General features: G+C 42.3%; 1 protein-coding gene across 4 annotated transcripts in view; it reads right to left on the reverse strand.

The window, feature by feature from the left end:
* sorcs3a (sortilin related VPS10 domain containing receptor 3a) overlaps positions 1-17878 on the reverse strand; it is a 712571-nt gene that overhangs the window by 335509 nt on the left and 359184 nt on the right. For all 4 annotated transcript variants that reach the window (XM_062027155.1, XM_062027158.1, XM_062027156.1 and 1 more), the window contains exon 3: positions 11749-11848. In XM_062027155.1, coding sequence (XP_061883139.1) covers positions 11749-11848 — 100 coding nt within the window. The remainder of the gene's footprint in view (positions 1-11748; positions 11849-17878) is intronic.

Genomic DNA, 17878 nt, shown 5'->3' on the forward strand with positions numbered 1-17878 from the left:
GTGGAGCGGAGTGCAGTTTTGGTAGTTGCACAGTTGGCACAGTCCTACCCTATAGTCTTACATTTGAAGGTGATGGAAGCTGATCGTGGATGACATTGATCTTGAATGACAGAAGTTCAGGGGTCCACACATTGAGAAGCTTCTTCCATGTTGTGTCAGGTTGCATTGCAGACTCCCATCCTAGCCATTGTCCTTGATTTGCACAGCCATAGAGGTAGAATAGCATATCATCTTCATCCAATTCCATTGGTGATGGCACGGCGTGGCTCGGTTGGGAGAGCGGCCGTGCAGATCCCCGGCTTCCACTACTCTAGACGTGTCCGTTGTGTCTTTGGGCAAGACGCTTCACCCTTCGCTCCTGATGGGCCGTGGTTAGGGTTTTGCATGGCAGCTTTCCTGTGGTCTTTCTGGCTCGTGTCTTTGAGCTGACCATATCGCCTCAAATTGATTGGCATTCCCATTGAGCTCCAAAAATGTTAATCGAACTGCACAACATAAAACAGTTTTGCAGGCCAAGTGATTACAGTAATTACTGTATAATCTTATTCAAAGGCATATTTCAGTGCTCTACTCAGCATATATTTGAGATGACAGTTATGGGTTTAATGTGTCTCCGCTGGTCACAATAGTGCACGCTTTGCTGGAGAAGCATAATTAAAATCATACCATTTTACAGTAGTGTGCTCTTAAAGGCCTACTGAAATGAAATTTTCTTATTTAAACGGGGATAGCAGGTCCATTCTATGTATCATACCTGATCATTTCGCAATATTGCCATATTTTTGCTGAAAGGATTTAGTAGAGAACATCGATGATAAAGTTCGCAACTTTTGGTCGCTGATAAAAAAGCCTTGCCTGTACCGGAAGTAGCGTGACGTCCCAGGTTTTGGAGCGCCTCACATCTGCACGTTGTTTACAATCATTCCCACCAGCAGCGGGAGCGATTTGAACCGAGAAAGTGACGTTTACCCCATTAATTTGAGCGAGGATGAAAGATTTGTGGATGAGGAAAGTGAGAGTGAAGGATTAGAGTGCAGTACAGGACGCCAGGATGTATCTTTTTTCGCTCTGACCGTAACTTAGGTTCAAGGGCTCATTGGATTCCACACTTTCTCCTTTTTCTATTGTGGATCACAGATTTGTATTTTAAACCACCTCGGATACTATATCCTCTTGAAAATGAGAGTCGAGAACGCGAAATGGACATTCACAGTGACTTTTATCTCCACGACAATACATCGGCGAAGCACTTTAACTACGGAGCTAACGTGATAGCATCGTGCTTAACTGCAGATCGAAACAGAAGAACTAAGCCCCTGACTGGAAGGATAGACAGAAGATCAACAATACTACTATTACTTCTACTATCAGGAGACATCGAACCAAACCCTGGACCTGTAACCACATGGTTAATGCTGTCCCGCCTGGCGGAGCCTAGCAATGCTGTTGCTAACGACGCCATTGAAGCTAACTTAGCTACGGGACCTCGACAGAGCTATGCTAAAAACATTAACTCTCCACCTACGCCAGCCCTCATCTGCTCATCACCACCCGTGCTCACCTGCGTTCCAGCGATCGACGGCGCGACGGAGGACTTCACAATGATCATCGGTGCGGTCGGCGACCCGGAGACGGAGGAAGTCAACCCAGACACTGGTGAGGACAGCGGCGCGGCGGCGGACGGCATTGTGTTGCTGTAGCCAACCGCTAATACACCGATCCCACCTACAGCTTTCTTCTTTGCTGTCTTCATTGTTCATTAAACAAATTGCAAAAGATTTACCAACACAGATGTCCAGAATACTGTGGAATTTTGCGATGAAGACAGACGACTTAAGCTGGCCACCGTGCTGTTCCAAAATGTCTGCTACAATCCGTGATGTCACGCGCAAACGTCATCATACCGAGACGTTTTCAGCCGGATATTTCCCGGGAAATTTAAAATTGCACTTTATAAGTTAACCCGGCCGTATTGGCATGTGTTGCAATGTTAAGATTTTGTCATTGATATATAAACTATCAGACTGCGTGGTCGGGTAGTAGTGGGTTTCAGTAGACCTTTTATTTACTGTATTCTCCGGGTTATAAGCCACTACTTTTTTCCCAATCTTTGGACCCTGCGGCTTATACAAAGGTGCCACCATTCGATGGATTTTTTTCGCTAACGGCCATAATGTTTTGTATATAACAAACTTACATAGTAGTAACATTGGCACATAGACTGACAATGTGTGTGTGGAGGGGGGCGTGGTCTACGGGCCTGCCGCGGAGCGGGGTGTGTAAGGACCGGCCTCGAAGCACAGCTGGCAGGTGATTGGATTACCCAGCTGGGGCAGATCATCCAATCACCTACCACGCTTATTAGCAGGTGATTGGATGACATTGCTAACACCAGACATCCGGGCTATCATGGGGGTTTGTCGACATCAGGTGAACCCACGGGAGGAAGCCTTCCACAGTGTGATATAGTTTGTGCTACGCCGCCATTGTTTGGACGAGTTTGCTCACTGTTTCGTGCCTTGAATTGGAAGTACAAATTGAACTGGAAGTAAAAATGCTGTTCTGTCTACTAGCCATCCATAGCATTTCTACTTGCATGGTTTCTTCATTCATCACTCCGAGCAACGTTTGTACGTTTTACAATATTACTAAAACAGCTCATACTTACTAAACCGTCACATGTTTGATGGTAATGTTTTCATGAATATTTGTACGCGCCACGTCGGGGTCGCATGTTTATGCGTGCAGACGGAACTCTGGACGAAGTATGCAGGTAAGAATGTGATTTATTCCTCATACATCAGTCAACGTATTAAGAAACAGAACAACTCAAGCGTGCCAATAGCACGGGGAGCTAAGTCGAGACTTAGCACAGGAATTGTGAGCAAGGAAACAGGAATAAACCAACATAACTGTTGCATACAGCAACAAGGAAGCCAGACCGAGTGTGGCGAAAGGCAGGAATAAATAGCTCTGATTAGTGCCCAGGAGCAAGTGAGCGTCCCGAACTCTAATCAGAGGTACACTACCGTTCAAAAGTTTGTGGTCACCCAAACAATTTTGTGGAATAGCCTTCATTTCTAAGAACAAGAATAGACTGTCGAGTTTCAGATGAAAGTTCTCTTTTTCTGGCCATTTTGAGTGTTTAATTGACCCCAAAAATGTGATGCTCCAGAAACTCAATCTGCTCAAAGGAAGGTCAGTTTTGTAGCTTCTGTAACGAGCTAAACTGTTTTCAGATGTGTGAACATGATTGCACAAGGGTTTTCTAATCATCAATTAGCCTTCTGAGCCAATGAGCAAACACATTGTACCATTATAACACTGGAGTGATAGTTGCTGGAAATGGGCCTCTATACACCTATGTAGATATTGCACCAAAAACCAGACATTTGCAGCTAGAATAGTCATTTACCACATTAGCTATGTATAGAGTGTATTTCTTTAAAGTTAAGACTAGTTTAAAGTTATCTTCATTGAAAAGTACAGTGCTTTTCCTTCAAAAATAAGGACATTTCAATGTGACCCCAAACTTTTGAACGGTGGTGTAGGTGAAACTAATTTGCACCCATGGCAACTAAAACAAACGCAGGTATGCACAAAACAGGAACTCAGGGAGTCCAAAACTAAACAGAACATGATCCGAGCAACGGATCATGACAGTACGTGCTATCATAATGTAATCTATTGTAATGTAAGCTAATGTTGTTAGCATTAGCCTTTACACGTGCCTGTGTTAGTATAAATAACTTACAATGACATTGTGGAGGGGGCGTGGCCTGCGGGCCTGCAGCGGAACGGGGTGTGCCAGGACTGGCCTCGAATTTAGCGACAGGTGCGTAGGTGGCCCAGGTGGGCCTTGTTTTCTTATCACCTGTCGCTCTGTATAAGAAGCAACCGGGAGGAGAGACGTTGGAGCTGGCTTGAGAGCGAGAGAACTGGGAGCTGTTTTGTCCCAGCAGGTGGAGGGCGTAGACCGCCCCATCCTATACATCAGCCGGAAGCTCTCCGACCGGGAGGCGAGGTACAGCACCGTGGCGAGGGAGTGCCTCGTCATCCGGAGGGCGGTCGGTGCCCTCCGGTACTACCAAGACAATGCCAAAGGGGGGGCGGGGGGGTCGAGTAGGCTCAGGCGGACGGCTTCCCGGCCTGCGTCTGGCGGTGGAGGTATGTGGAGGGGGGCATGGCCTGTGGGCCTGTAGCGGAACGGGGTGTGCCAGGACCGGCCTCGAAGTCAGCGACAGGTGCGTAGATGGCCCAGGTGGGCCTTGTTATCTAATCACCTGTCACAGCCAAAAAAGGCAATTGCTGGAAAGCAACCCACAGAATTTATTGAAAAATAAAACTGTATTGAACCTGAACTGGGCTATCATGTCGGTGCTTGGTGGTCCAGAGAACCCCCTGGAGGGCAACCTCCATAGACATTATTTTTGTATAGTTTCAGTTTTAGAAAAGTCCTCTGTAAATTCCCCAATGTGTCAGTCACCTTGGAGTTATTGTGTGTTTGGCTGATTGGAGAGCTGGCTTTAGCATCTAGTTGGGTGCATAATAATGAACTATCTGTTTTGTTTCATTAGCCCTTTTACTGCCTTGTTACAGGCACCAATTGGAAACAAGGTATGTAAATAAAATAAAAATATGTTTGTGTAAATATCTCATTTCACGACGTATATATCTGCGGCTGTGGCTAATACATCGGAAATTATTTGTTTATTTTCAAATTTAGTGGGTGCGACTTATTTACCGGTGCGTTCTATAGTCCGGAAAATACGACAATATTTCTAATGGAGTTTACTTGCTCATGTGCACATCGTGCGTCTGTAGATTTTTCCTTTTTATTTAGACAGAAATTCTAGAGCCTTTCAAACATGTTTGTGAAGTTTTGCATTTTTGACGTTTTCCAAAACATCGTTGAATAAACCAGCAGTGGCGAATCAGCCTTCAAATGTTCGGCGGTTCAGTGGGATTACTTTCTGGTAGGAGAAAAGCAGCAGGGGCCTTGTGTTGTCAAATCATGAAGGTATGCTTTCAAGATGGAAGACACAGTCTGGGCCACATGAATTATGTCTCAACACATCAATTGGATGTGTTTGTGACATAATTGACATAAGAGACTTGTCCATACAATAAAAGTATGTTCTTTAACTATGGATCATCAAACACGTCCTCTTTTTTCATTGTCTCGTCTCTTCAATGAATTTCCAGGGTACATTTCTTTGTTTTCGAATCAAGCTCATCTTCCAACCATTATAACAAGCCGATGAAAAATGAGCAGGACGCCTGAAAAAAGAGACTACCGTATTTTTACCGCACTTAAAATCCTTTCATTTTCTCAAAAATCGACAATGCGCCTTATAACCCGATGCGCCTAATAAACGGAATAATTCTGGTTGTGCTTACCTAGCTCCAAGCAATTTTATTTGGTACATGGTGTAATGATAAGTGTGACCAGTAGATGGCAGTCACACATAAGAGATATGTGTAGACCGCAATATGACGCCAGTAAACAACACCAAAACTTTAAAAGTTCTATTGAAAGTAAAGAACATTACACACGGTAATCAAAAATCTGTCAAAATGTTTTAGTACGACTTTGAAGCCGCACCGCTTGATGGATTGTCGGCCCATTACGACTACCATAGTCAGAGATACAAGTATTATGATGGTGTGTGTATAAAGACCGCAAAATGGCACCCACTAGCAGACATTATCTGGCGTTTTGTTTTACAACACTAAGCAAAGGCAACTTTTCTTACCTTCTGGTACCTGCTGATGTGTATTTGGGATCTGCATAAGTCCTAAAAATTTGCAAACATACCGCCAATGTAGTCCGTGCCGATGCCGTAGTCAATAAGCTTATTATTTTTCACTATCTTCTTGTTATGGGACATTCATCCTCTGCTGTTGCCCTTTCTAATATAAAGTAGCATAACGTTCTCACTTATATCTTGCAATGGAAGCGGGACACATTTTCGGCGTTGTTGTTGCACTAGTGAGCCACGGATGAGGAGATGCTGCTCCGTTAGTGATTGAAGTAAAGTCTGAATGTCATTAAAACAGTTAACTCCATCTTTTGACACTTCTTCCACTCCCGTCCTTGCACGCTACACCGCTACAACAAAGATGACGGGGAGAAGACGCTGTCGAAGGTGAGCCACGTAAATAAGACCGCCCACAAGACGGTCAGAAAGCGGCTTGAAGATGATCTGTAAAACATAATCTATGCAACATTTTGACCAAAGAACCACCATCACATGTTATGTAGACCACAAGGAAATGATTTAATTTTTGAAAAAAATCAAAACACATTTCTTTACATAAAGTAAAATCTTGTTTATCGCTGTTAGTTGGTTACGAACCTGACCAAAGTAGGAATTATTATTAATAAATTGAATATTTTATAAAGCTATATAATCCGCCCTATAATCCGGTGCACCTTTTGTATGAAAAAAGACCTGAATAGACCCGCTCATCGGCAGTGCGCCTTTTAATCCGGTGCGCCCTACGGTACAGAAAATACGGTAATCCCCAGCCGAGGAAATGTATTGTTTCATTCAGACAGACCCACAGTATGATACTGCTGCCTGCGATACAATTGCTGCACTAGACAAAGACTTCAACAGAAAAACTTAATTTTTGTCCAATATGGTAACAGCCTGGTTGGGAGTTAGTCTGTAAATTCACACATGTGATCTGTTTTATTCAGAGGCGTCACAAGATCTAAAGTACTACCCCATTGAGTTGATAAGAAACATACTTTGTCCCTTATTACCGTGCTAAATAAAAATACTCAAAAAAAAAAAAAAAGGGATGAGAATGAAAATGGAAAATAATCCCAGTGTATCAATTCCTTGGAATTCTCTTATCAATGCTTCCGGGTAGAGACGATCCCAAGATGGCATGGTCAGAACAAACAAAAACTGACATTTTACGAGAAAAGATTGCAACATCCCTACTTGTAATATTTATAAGACTGCTATTTCATCAAGAGGACATCCGCGCAATATGCTGAAACATTTGAACACAGAGCATGCAATAACTATGAATGAAAGTCGCCTTTTTTTGAACCGCCAATTTGTAAATGTTAACTCTCATAATTAGAGAGGTTTGATAATGGCTTTTTTGCCGATATCCGATATTCCGATATTGTCCAACTCTTAATTACCGATTCCGATATCGACCGATACCGATATATACAGTCGTGGAATTAACACATTATTATGCCTAATTTTGTTGTGATGCCCCGCTGGATGCATTAAACAATGTAACAAGGTTTTCCAAAATAAATCAACTCAAGTTATGGAAAAAAAAATGCCAACATGGCACTGCCATATTTATTATTGAAGTCACAAAGTGCATTATTTTTTTTTAACATGCCTCAAAACAGCAGCTTGGAATTTGGGACATGCTCTCCCTGAGAGAGCGGAAATATGACCACATCACACCAGTTCTCAAATCCCTTCACTGGCTTCCTGTTCCACTCGGGATTGAATACAAAGTCTCCCTACTAACCCACCAGTGCCTCCAAGGTAATGCCCCCCTCTACCTCAAATAACTACTCACCCCCAAATCCTCCACAAGACACCTCCGCTGCGGACAGGCTAACCTCTTCCAACCTCCGAGGACAAAGCTACGAACAATGGGAGACCGGGCTTTCTGCTCCGCCGCTACCAGTCTGTGGAACGCTCTCCCTGACCACCTGAGGGCACCACAGACTGTGGATGCTTTTAAAAAAGGCTTAAAAACCCTTCTTTTTAAAAAAGACTTTTTTTAGATATATGCATACTAGCTCTAGCTATTTGGCTGTTCTAGTTTTTATTTGTATTTATTTTTTATTATATTTTTATTTGTATTTGTTTTAATACACTGTAGCACTTTGAGGTTGTTTACTCAATATAAAGTGCTTTTTACAAATAAAATATATTATTATTATTATCATGAGGAGGTTGAGGTGGGTGGGGTTGGGGGGGCGGGCTATGGGCAGCGGGGGTGTATATTGTAGTGTCCCGGAAGAGTTAGTGCTGCAAGGGGTTCTGGGTATTTGTTCTGTTGAGTTTATGTTGTGTTACGGTGCGGATGTTCTCCCGAAATGTGATTGTCATTCTTGTTTGGTGTGGGTTCACAGTGTGGCGCATATTTGTAACAATGTTAAAGTTGTTTATACAGCCACCCTCAGTGTGACCTGTATGGCTGTTGACCAAGTATGCTTGCATTCACCCGTGTGTGTGAAAAGCCGTATATATTATGTGATTGGGCCGGCACGCAAATGCAGTGCCTTTAAGGTTTAATGGCGCTCTGTACTTCTCCCTACATTCATGTACCACTCCATACAGCGGCGTTTTAAAAAGTCATACGTTATACTTTTTGAAACCGATACTGATAATTTCCGATATTACATTTTAAAGCATTTATCGGCCGATAATATCATCAGTCCGATATTATCGAACATCTCATAATGATTGTGAACGATAGGCATAATTGTTTAAAAAAGAGCACGAGAAAGGGTTCACAACCCATTCTCCGATGTATTTTTGAATTATTTATTTGACGGATTTCAGGATAGGAGTTTAACGTCAATGTCAATCAGTGGTAGCTGTTTTTACAGGCTTCTGATTGGACAACATGGCAGCCTGTGGATGTGTTCTTGTGTGAACAGAATGTTTTGAAACAACCATCATGTGGATGGAGATTGTTTTAACACTGGGCTGGCGTTTTAAAAAATATCTGTGTTGGTGTGGATATACAAAACCAGCCACGCTGTTGTAACACATGGCTTGGCATTGTCTTGCTGAAATAAGCAGGGGCGTCCATGATGACGTTGCTTGGATGGCAACATCTGTCGCTCCAAAACCTGTATGTACCTTTCAGCATTAATGGCGCCGTCACAGATGTGTAAGTTACCCAAGTCTTGGGCACTAGTGCACCCCCATACCATCACAGATGCTGGCTTTTGAACTTTGCGCCTATAACAATCTGGATGGTTATTTTCCTCTTTGTTCCAGAGGACACAACCTCCACAGTTTCCAAAAACAATTTGAAATGTGGATTCGTCAGACCACAGAACATTTTTACACTTTGCATCATTATATCTTAGATGAGCTCGGGCGCCGTTTCTGGGTGTTGTTGATTAATGGCTTTCGCTTTGCATAGTAGAGTTTTACCTGCACTTACAGATGTAGCGACAAACTGTAGTTACTGACAGTGGTATTCTGAAGTGTTCCTGAGCCCATGTGGTGATATCCTTTACACACTGATGTCGCTTTTTGATGCAGTACCGCCTGAGGGATCCAAGGTCACGGGCATTCAATGTTACGTGCGGTGATTTTTATTCAGATTATCTGAACCTTTTGATGATATTAGGGACCGTAGATGGTAATATCCCTAAATTCCTTGCAATAGCTAGTTGAGAAATGTTGTTCTTAAACTGTTGGACAATTTGCTCACACATTTGCTCATAAAGTGGCGACCCTCGCCCCATCATTGTTTGTGAATGACTGAGCATTTCATGGAAGATGCTTTTATACCCAATCATGGCACCCACCTGTTCCCAATTAGCCTGTTCACCTGTGGGATGTTCCAAATAAGTGTTTGATGAGCATTCCTCAACACTCTCAGTCTTTTTTGCCACTTTTTGCTAATATTTGCAAAAAATGAATGTTTTCGAACGTTAAGTATCTTGTCTTTGCAGTCTATTCAATGGAAAATAGGTTGAAAAGGATTTGCAAATTATTATATTCTGTTTTTATTTACACAATGTGCCAACTTCACTGGTTTTGGGGTTTGTACAGTCAGCTAATTTTGGGCTTTCACCTTTACTCGCAATCTTTCCTACCCCATGAGGTGACCTCTTCATGGAGCTTTAAAGGGAGGATTCACTTTTATCTTGCATTTCTTCCATTTCCACATATCATATCTGCAGTGCTGCCTATCTCATAAAACCTTTTTGCTCAAGGACATGACTCATGTGTATGCCTATGTGGAGGTCAGAATTCCAGGGGATCAAATACTTATTTCACTTGGTCAAATCAAAAGTAATTTGTAAACATTTATTAATTTTGGTTGTATTTATTTGTTGAAATGATGCCTCTCTCTGGTACAACACATCTAACATAAATACATATGTACTGGTCATGAATTTACAAAATTAAATATATATTTCTCAGTCAGTGTGTTTTGGTCATTGAATTTCCTTTTCAGAAGTAAGTATTGAAAAACAAAAATTGATTGGTTTATTTTAATTTAATTTTGAAACAAAACAAAAATAAAATTGATTTTCATTTAATTTCTTCGTCTTTTCCCCTATGAATCTTCCTTTGTCCAGGGACGTATTTCCTGAGTTTGTAAACAATAACAAAACAATATTTTGATAATAAAACATATTGATATAATCACTGTAGTGTTGACCATATACTGATACTGTAATATATTATACTATACTGTACTAGCGTAACTGTTGATAATCAATATTAAATATGCGGCCCGTGGGCCATATCAGGTCCGAAAGATATGTTTGGTAAGTGTAGAATTTAGCTGCATTTTTAAATTAAAGAAACTGCTGTTTGAAATGTCGCAATATCAATTATGTTAGGCAAGCAAATAGTTTATACCGGGGGCGAGCAAGTTTACCAAGCAAAAAATGGTAACCCCACTTAAAATGCTGCATTAGACACTGCACATTGATATACCATATTTTTCTTAAAATCCTTTCATTTTCCCAAAAATCGACAATGCGCCTTATAACCGGTGCGCCTAATGTACGGCATTATTCTGGTTGTGCTTACTGACATTGAAGCAATTTTATTTGCTACACGGTGTAATGATAAGTGTGACAAGTAGATGGCAGTCATACATAAGAGATACGTGTAGACTGCAATATGATGGCAGTAAACAACACCAAAACTTTAAATGTTCCATTGAGAATATAGAACATTACACACGGCATTCAAAAATCAAAATGTTTATAGTACGACTTCGGTAAGCTATGAAGCCGCACCGCTTGATGGATTGTTGGACTGTAAACAAAAAATTATTATTTTGGTGTGTGCCACAAAATGGCACCTATTACCAGACATATTATTTGGCGTTTTGTTTCGCAATATTATGCAAAAGCAACTTTTCTTACCTTCTGGTACCTGCTGATGTGTATTTGGGGTCTGCATAAGTCCTGAAAATGTGCACGCGTCCGCAATTGTAGTCCATGCTGATGCCTTAGTCATAACTTTCTTCTTTTTCACTACCTTCTTAGGTCACATTCATCTTCCGCTGTTGCCATTTCTAACATAAAGTAGCCTAAAGTTGTTATTTATATGTTTGTCAGTAGACTAGCTATCAAAGCGCTAAGAACTGTAATGAGTTTACATTATTTACCCAAGGAACTTTAGTTATTAGAGGGTTCCGATCGGACGTTTTTTCACGGGACACATTTCCAGCGTTGATGCTGCACTGGAGCAGGCGGAAAACGGTAGATTTAAGAACTACCACAACGGCTGCGATGGCGTATGAAGGCTGCAGCAGAAAAGGGTCCCCAGTCGTCTTGGACTCCATGCCACTGGAACCTGACCCGGATCCGTCAAGATCTTGTGGTGACTGTCTGTGCACCAGTCTCCCCACGTTAAACAAAGTCACGCACAGGCATCCTCCATAAAGGGATACCCCCCTACCAGGAGGACCGCCATACTCGCTTCGAGTGACCGCCGATGATGATGTGTGACGGCATTTCAAGAAATGCAGCTTGCAGCTGGAACTTACCTTTCTCTTGTTGGTTGGACAGACATAAAGGTAACTCAGAACGGTCTTAGATCCGACTTTGTCATTCATCCTCTCATACGTAGAACCGTAGTCAGTAGACCTGAACAGACAAACAAAAAGGAAAAAATGTAGTCAGTATAAACGGAGAACATTTTGTATCTTTAACGACTGAAATATCAAATCTGTATTTTGCTGAAATGAAACACAGTGTGAAGCGACTGGGATGAAAATCAGCACCTCCAAGTCCGAATCCATGGTTCTCGCCCGGAAAATGGTGGAGTGCCATCTTCGGGTTGGGGAGGAGATCTTACCCCAAGTGGAGGAGTTCAAGTACCTCGGAGTCTTGTTCACAAGTGGGGGAAGAGTGGATCGTGAGATCGACAGGCACATCGGTGTGGCGTCTTCAGTAATGCGGACGCTGTATCGATCCGTTGTGGTGAAGAAGGAGCTGAGCCGGAAGGCAAAGCTCTCAATTTATCGGTCGATCTACGTTCCCATCCTCACCTATGGTCATGAGCTTTGGGTTATGACCGAAAGGACAAGATCACCGAAATGAGCTTCCTCCGCCGGGTGGCGGGGCTCTCCCTTAGAGATAGGGTGAGAAGCTCTGTCATCTGGGGGGAGCTCAAAGTAAAGCCACTGCTCCTCCACATCGAGAGGAGCCAGATGAGGTGGTTCGGGCATCTGGTCAGGATGCCACCCGAACGCCTCCCTAGGGAGGTGTTTCGGGCACGTCCGACCGGTAGGAGGCCAAGGGGAAGACCCAGGACACGTTGGGAAGACTATGTGTCCCGGCTGGCCTGGGAACGCCTCGGGTTCCCTCGGGAGGAGCTGGACGAAATGCCTGGGGAGAGGGAAGTCTGGGCTTCCCTGCTAAGGCTGCTGCTACCCCCGCGTCCCGACCTCGGATAAGCGGAAGAAGATGGATGGAAACAAATATAACTGTCCTGCGCCTGAAGCAGGAGTGAATCATCCGTTGACAAAAACTTAAAACCGGGGGAACATTATATATATGCTGGTTGATTTGCAAATAAATTATGCGTAGAGCATCAAGAGACAAAATAAGAAACAGAACCAAGATAAAAAAAAATAGCATTGCAATTCATCAAAAAAATCATACAAACAATCTGTTGATCAACTGATTGACATGTTAAGTGTCACGACACAAGCGCGTGCCGCTGCGCATTCCTCAGTACATCTCCTGCTCCCCTGCCTTCTTAAGCCAGCGTGTCCTGCGTTCCAGTGCCAGAACGTAGCTACTTGTCTCCGTACAGTAAGCCCCACACGTCTCTAGCTCTCCTGGCCTATGTGCTTCCGTGCTCTCTGTGTTTCCCCTCCTCTGTGCTCATTGTCTCCTGTCCTGTGTCGTCACCCTGCAGTTCCTCTCCGTTCCCTGGATTCGAGCGGTGTGTCTCGTCTCCCCGGATTCCCTCTGGTCTTCCTGCTGCCTCCCTGGATCTCGACATCTCGCCTGGACACTGACTCCTGCCCTTGACCTCTTGCTTGCCCCTTCTGGACTTCCGCACCTCTCACAACACGCACCTCCAACATTGTGCGGTACAACTCACCTGCTACACGCACCACATAGTCAAACCATACACGATTGGATTTATTACACACGTCATTTTATTATATCAATAAATACGCCTCAGGCTAAAGGACGTCCCTGCCTTGTCTTCTTCTCCACCGCCCGTAACATTAAGAACCCAAAAACATAAACATTTGTGCAAAAGTCAACTTTCTGCCTTTGAACGAGGCAGGGTTGTTGAACTTTACAAGTGGCCTCATTCAATGTGGTGTTGCTTAAAGTTGCTTAAAAGCTTCCCTCTGCACCAAGCTGGGGGATCTGTGAAGACACAGATGATCCTTGATCCATTTGAAGGCTCCGACTGATTATGATTGCAGCCAATAACAAAGGGTAATGTGAGAAAAGGGTTCAAAGATGGCTGTTGAGGTGTTGAGGTTGAAAGATCTGCGCGGACCCTCAATCAAGAACTGGTGAATGGGCTTTCACTTCCTGCCTTCTAATACACTTTGACACACTTTGTTAGCATGGCTTCTCATCTGCTATGCATGTGTTTCCGCGATATTTACACATTTTTAGAATAGTCTGTTTTACCTGAACATACTTAAATGACCAATATTTGGACGATTGTCCATCAATTTAAAATCTTCCACGATCGTCAGAATAATTGTGTCTAAGTTATCACAAAACTTTGTGCTGCCATGAGTTCCCGGCGAGAGGACAAAAGCTGTCTTTGATCCTACCAAGAAGAAGGCTTGTAAAACTCCAATGTGTAGGATGGGAAGCAACATGAAGGTGTGCTGTTTCTTTGATGTATTGTAATCCACAGAAAGATTGTGTCTTGACCTGAGAACTACAAAGTGGAGAGGAAGCAGGACCAGACTCCCCTCCAGGGACCTCTTCTTTGAACTGTTTTACGACCTTTTTTTGTGAACTGTTTACGACGGGTGGGCAATAAATTTTTACCGGGGGCCGCATGAGCTACCCGAGCACTGCTGGAGGGCCACATCGACAATATTTCAATTAAATTTTGCTCAATATTATTTTTGATATATACCGTAAGATAAATAATAATAATAATAATAATAATAGTAATACTTCAACATAGTGTGTGTAACAGCATTCCATGACTAATATATATAAATTAACATTAATAATAAATGACAGTAAAATAAGCACACGTATGACTGAGGAGTCATAGTGTAACTTTGTGTGGTGTTTGAGTTGTCCGACTTTTTGTGTGGCCTTAAACGCACCAGTGGTTTAGTGCTATGCGTGTTGGTGACAGATGACAAGTTGGTTTTGGCCTGGTTTGTACGGCAGAAAATGACTAGTTTTTCGAGATAGAATTGTTTTACTCATGTTTTTGGTGTGGTTATGTCCCAATATAAACAGTTTTGTTCAATAAAGTGATCGATATAATTCCTGTCCTCGAAGCATCTCGATAGACGTTACAATAATTGAACGGTGTTCAATTGAACGGTGTTGACGAACACCATTAGGGCCGCTTGTTGTCACTGTCACTCAAAGTTGCATTGCAAAATTCCATAGAATAAATATGTTTATTTTGTTTAGAATTCAGATGGGATTTGATTTGGTGCCATCATATACTTGCTGCGCGCAGCGGACGCTTGAGCAGTGCGCAATTGCGCAGGCACGCACCTTAGGTGAGGGGACGTTGCTTTGCAGTTCATGTGTTGTTGAAAACACGGCATTCCTCATCAACTTTTCTCTTTTTGGCGTCTCGGGTGTAAACCGTGCATCACTTGTCGCTGCATGTGCACCTTCACTCGCAGGTTACACACGGACACACGCCCATAAATAATACTTTTCAAAATAAAAGCAGCACAGTTGTATTGCGCGCAGGACATAGATGTTTTTTCAACTTTATTTTGTAATTGCAGTTGTTCACATTCACTCACAATCACACATACGTCCACACGGAAGTAATACAAATAACGATTTTCAAAACAAAAGCAGCACCGTTGTATTGCACACTCGACATAGATACTTTTTAAAATGTATTTTGTAATTTATAATTGGCCTCACGCGGGCCGGACAGGGACGCACAAAGGGCCGGATGCAGCCCGCGGGCCGCAGAATGCCCAGGTCTGGTTTACGACCTTTTCTCTGAACCCACCTTTTCTTTGAACTGTTTTGTAATCAAAGGCGATGACTGTTTACGACCCCCCTCCCTTAGAAACAGCTGTTGCCATGCAATCAGGGAAAGTCCAAATAAAAGAGGAGGCGTACAATCTTTCGCCAGGAGCGTGGGACGACACTGTCCACGGGTACAGTGTCTACGCGTTTCTCCTCGTTGAGCCAGATTTAATTATGTCTCTGTTTAATCCCTTGCTTCTTGTCTTGTTTAATCGATGTCATCAGTGTTTGAACCGGACAATCGTGATTTCTGATGCGTCAAAAAAATCGATCATTTCCACCACCCCTAGACTGGCCCTATGTCTTTGGGCAGGTGAGGTTTTTTTATTCTATCACTTAAATTTCTGACCAATAAACATCAGGATGTTTTAGGAGAAGGGTAGAACAGGTTTTTCTTAGGCGGTTCAACAATAAGGCCATAGTCAAACACAGAAAGAGTTCTGCCATCAGGAGGTCATGACAGTGTGACAGAAAAAGCCAGTTCTTAACACGTATTGTAACTTTTTGAAGCTACGGTTTTCAAATTTTTAAAGAAAACTTTTGATCACATGATGAACAGCCTGTTTAAATACAGTCTTCATTAAAGAGGTAATGTTATGCAAAACCCACTTTTCTTACCTATGTGGAGCAAGACCATTGCCAGTAAGTTCTGGTATTGGAAAAAAAATCTTGCTATTGTAAAAAAAAATGTATTTACACTGAAACAATTATGCCTGATTGTATTGTAAATGCTGAGTTGAGTCATTAAAACAGTTACCATATATTTTTTGTGGATCTTTTTGCATGAAATTTTTCAATGGCCATCTTCAGATTTGAGTTTACACTGTTATTGGATTTTTTGAGTGTGACAGGTTTTTATTTTCAACTTTCTGCTTTTCAGAGTACCTTTTTTTTTTCAGTTTCAAACTTGGTGGCACCGTTTTTATGTGGAAGGGGAGGAGGAGTTGGAGGCTTCTTGTATTTTAGGACAGTGAGCTACATACATATATACCGTATTTTCCGGACTATAAGGCGCACTTAAAATCTTTTTTCCTCAAAACTCGACAGTGCGCCTTATAACCCGGTGCGCCTAATGTAAGGAATAATTATGGTTTTGCTTACCGACCTCGAAGCAATTTTATTTGGTGCATGATGAAATGATAAGTGTGACCAGTATAGGGCAGTCAAACGTAAGAGATACGTGTAGACTGCAATATGAAACAATCATGTAAACAACACCAAAATGTTATATGTTCCATTGAAAATATATAACATTACACACGGCGCTCAAAAATCTATCAAAATGTTTTAGTACAACTTTGGTAAACTATGAAGCCGCACCGCTTGATGGATTGTACTGTGCTTCAACATACGAGTATTATTATGGTGTGCGTATAAGGTAAGACATATTATCTGGCGTTTTGTTTCGCAATATTATGCAAAAGCAACTGTCCTTACCTTCTGATCTGTATTTGGGATCTGCATAAGTCCTGAAAAATTGTGCGCACCCGCTTTTGTAGTCCGTGCCGACACCGTAGTTGATAAGCTTCTTCTTTTTCTCTATTATCTTGTTATGGGACATTCATCCTCAGCTGTTGCCATTTCTAATATAAAGTAGTGTAAAGTTCTTACTTATATCTGTCAGTAAACTCGCCATGAAAGCGCTAAAACATACCGGTGTAGTGAGTATACATTATTCACCCAATGAACTTTAGTTATTAGAGAGTTCCGGTCGGACGTTTTTTCACGGGACACATTTCCGGTGTTGTTGTTTCCGGATGAGGAGATGCTGCTCCGTTATTGATTGAAGTAAAGTCTGAATGTCATTAAAACAGTTAGCTCCATCTTTTGACACTTCTTCCACTCCCGTCCTTGCACGCTACACCGCTACAACAAAGTTGATGGGGAGAAGACGCTGCCGAAGGTGAGCCACGTAAATAAGACCGCCCTTTTCTTTTCACCAGCGGTGTTGTAGTCCAAACCAAATATGTCCACGGTGCGACCCAATGATTGAAAATAATTTGATGTTGGTTATACTAACCAGCACATATCACTGCAACGACATTAATCTTCATCTGAAAAAGTAAAAAGTGCCGAGTTAACTTTTGTCTTTCATGTCAAAGAAGTCTTTTGTTGTGTGCAAACCATTTTTGAAGACAGCTGTTTTACCAACTAACAACAACACCAAGGATTTACCCAGAAACTATATTTATTGGCGGAGTTAGTGCATGATCGATCTACTGATGATATCTCTTCATTAAGAGATATCATCAGTAGATCGATCATTTGTAACGGTACATTAGCGATGTAGCATTCGTGTCAGCTCCTTATTGCTATTGCTACAGAACTAGGGATGGAGAGATAGGTCCTAAAATATATTATGTGATAATGTACAAAACCCAAAACCAGTGAAGTTGGCACGTTGTGTAAATCGTAAATAAAAACAGAACACAATGATTTGCAAAT

This window comes from Entelurus aequoreus, linkage group LG18, assembly GCF_033978785.1.
Source record: "Entelurus aequoreus isolate RoL-2023_Sb linkage group LG18, RoL_Eaeq_v1.1, whole genome shotgun sequence".
Lineage (NCBI taxonomy): Eukaryota > Metazoa > Chordata > Actinopteri > Syngnathiformes > Syngnathidae > Entelurus > Entelurus aequoreus.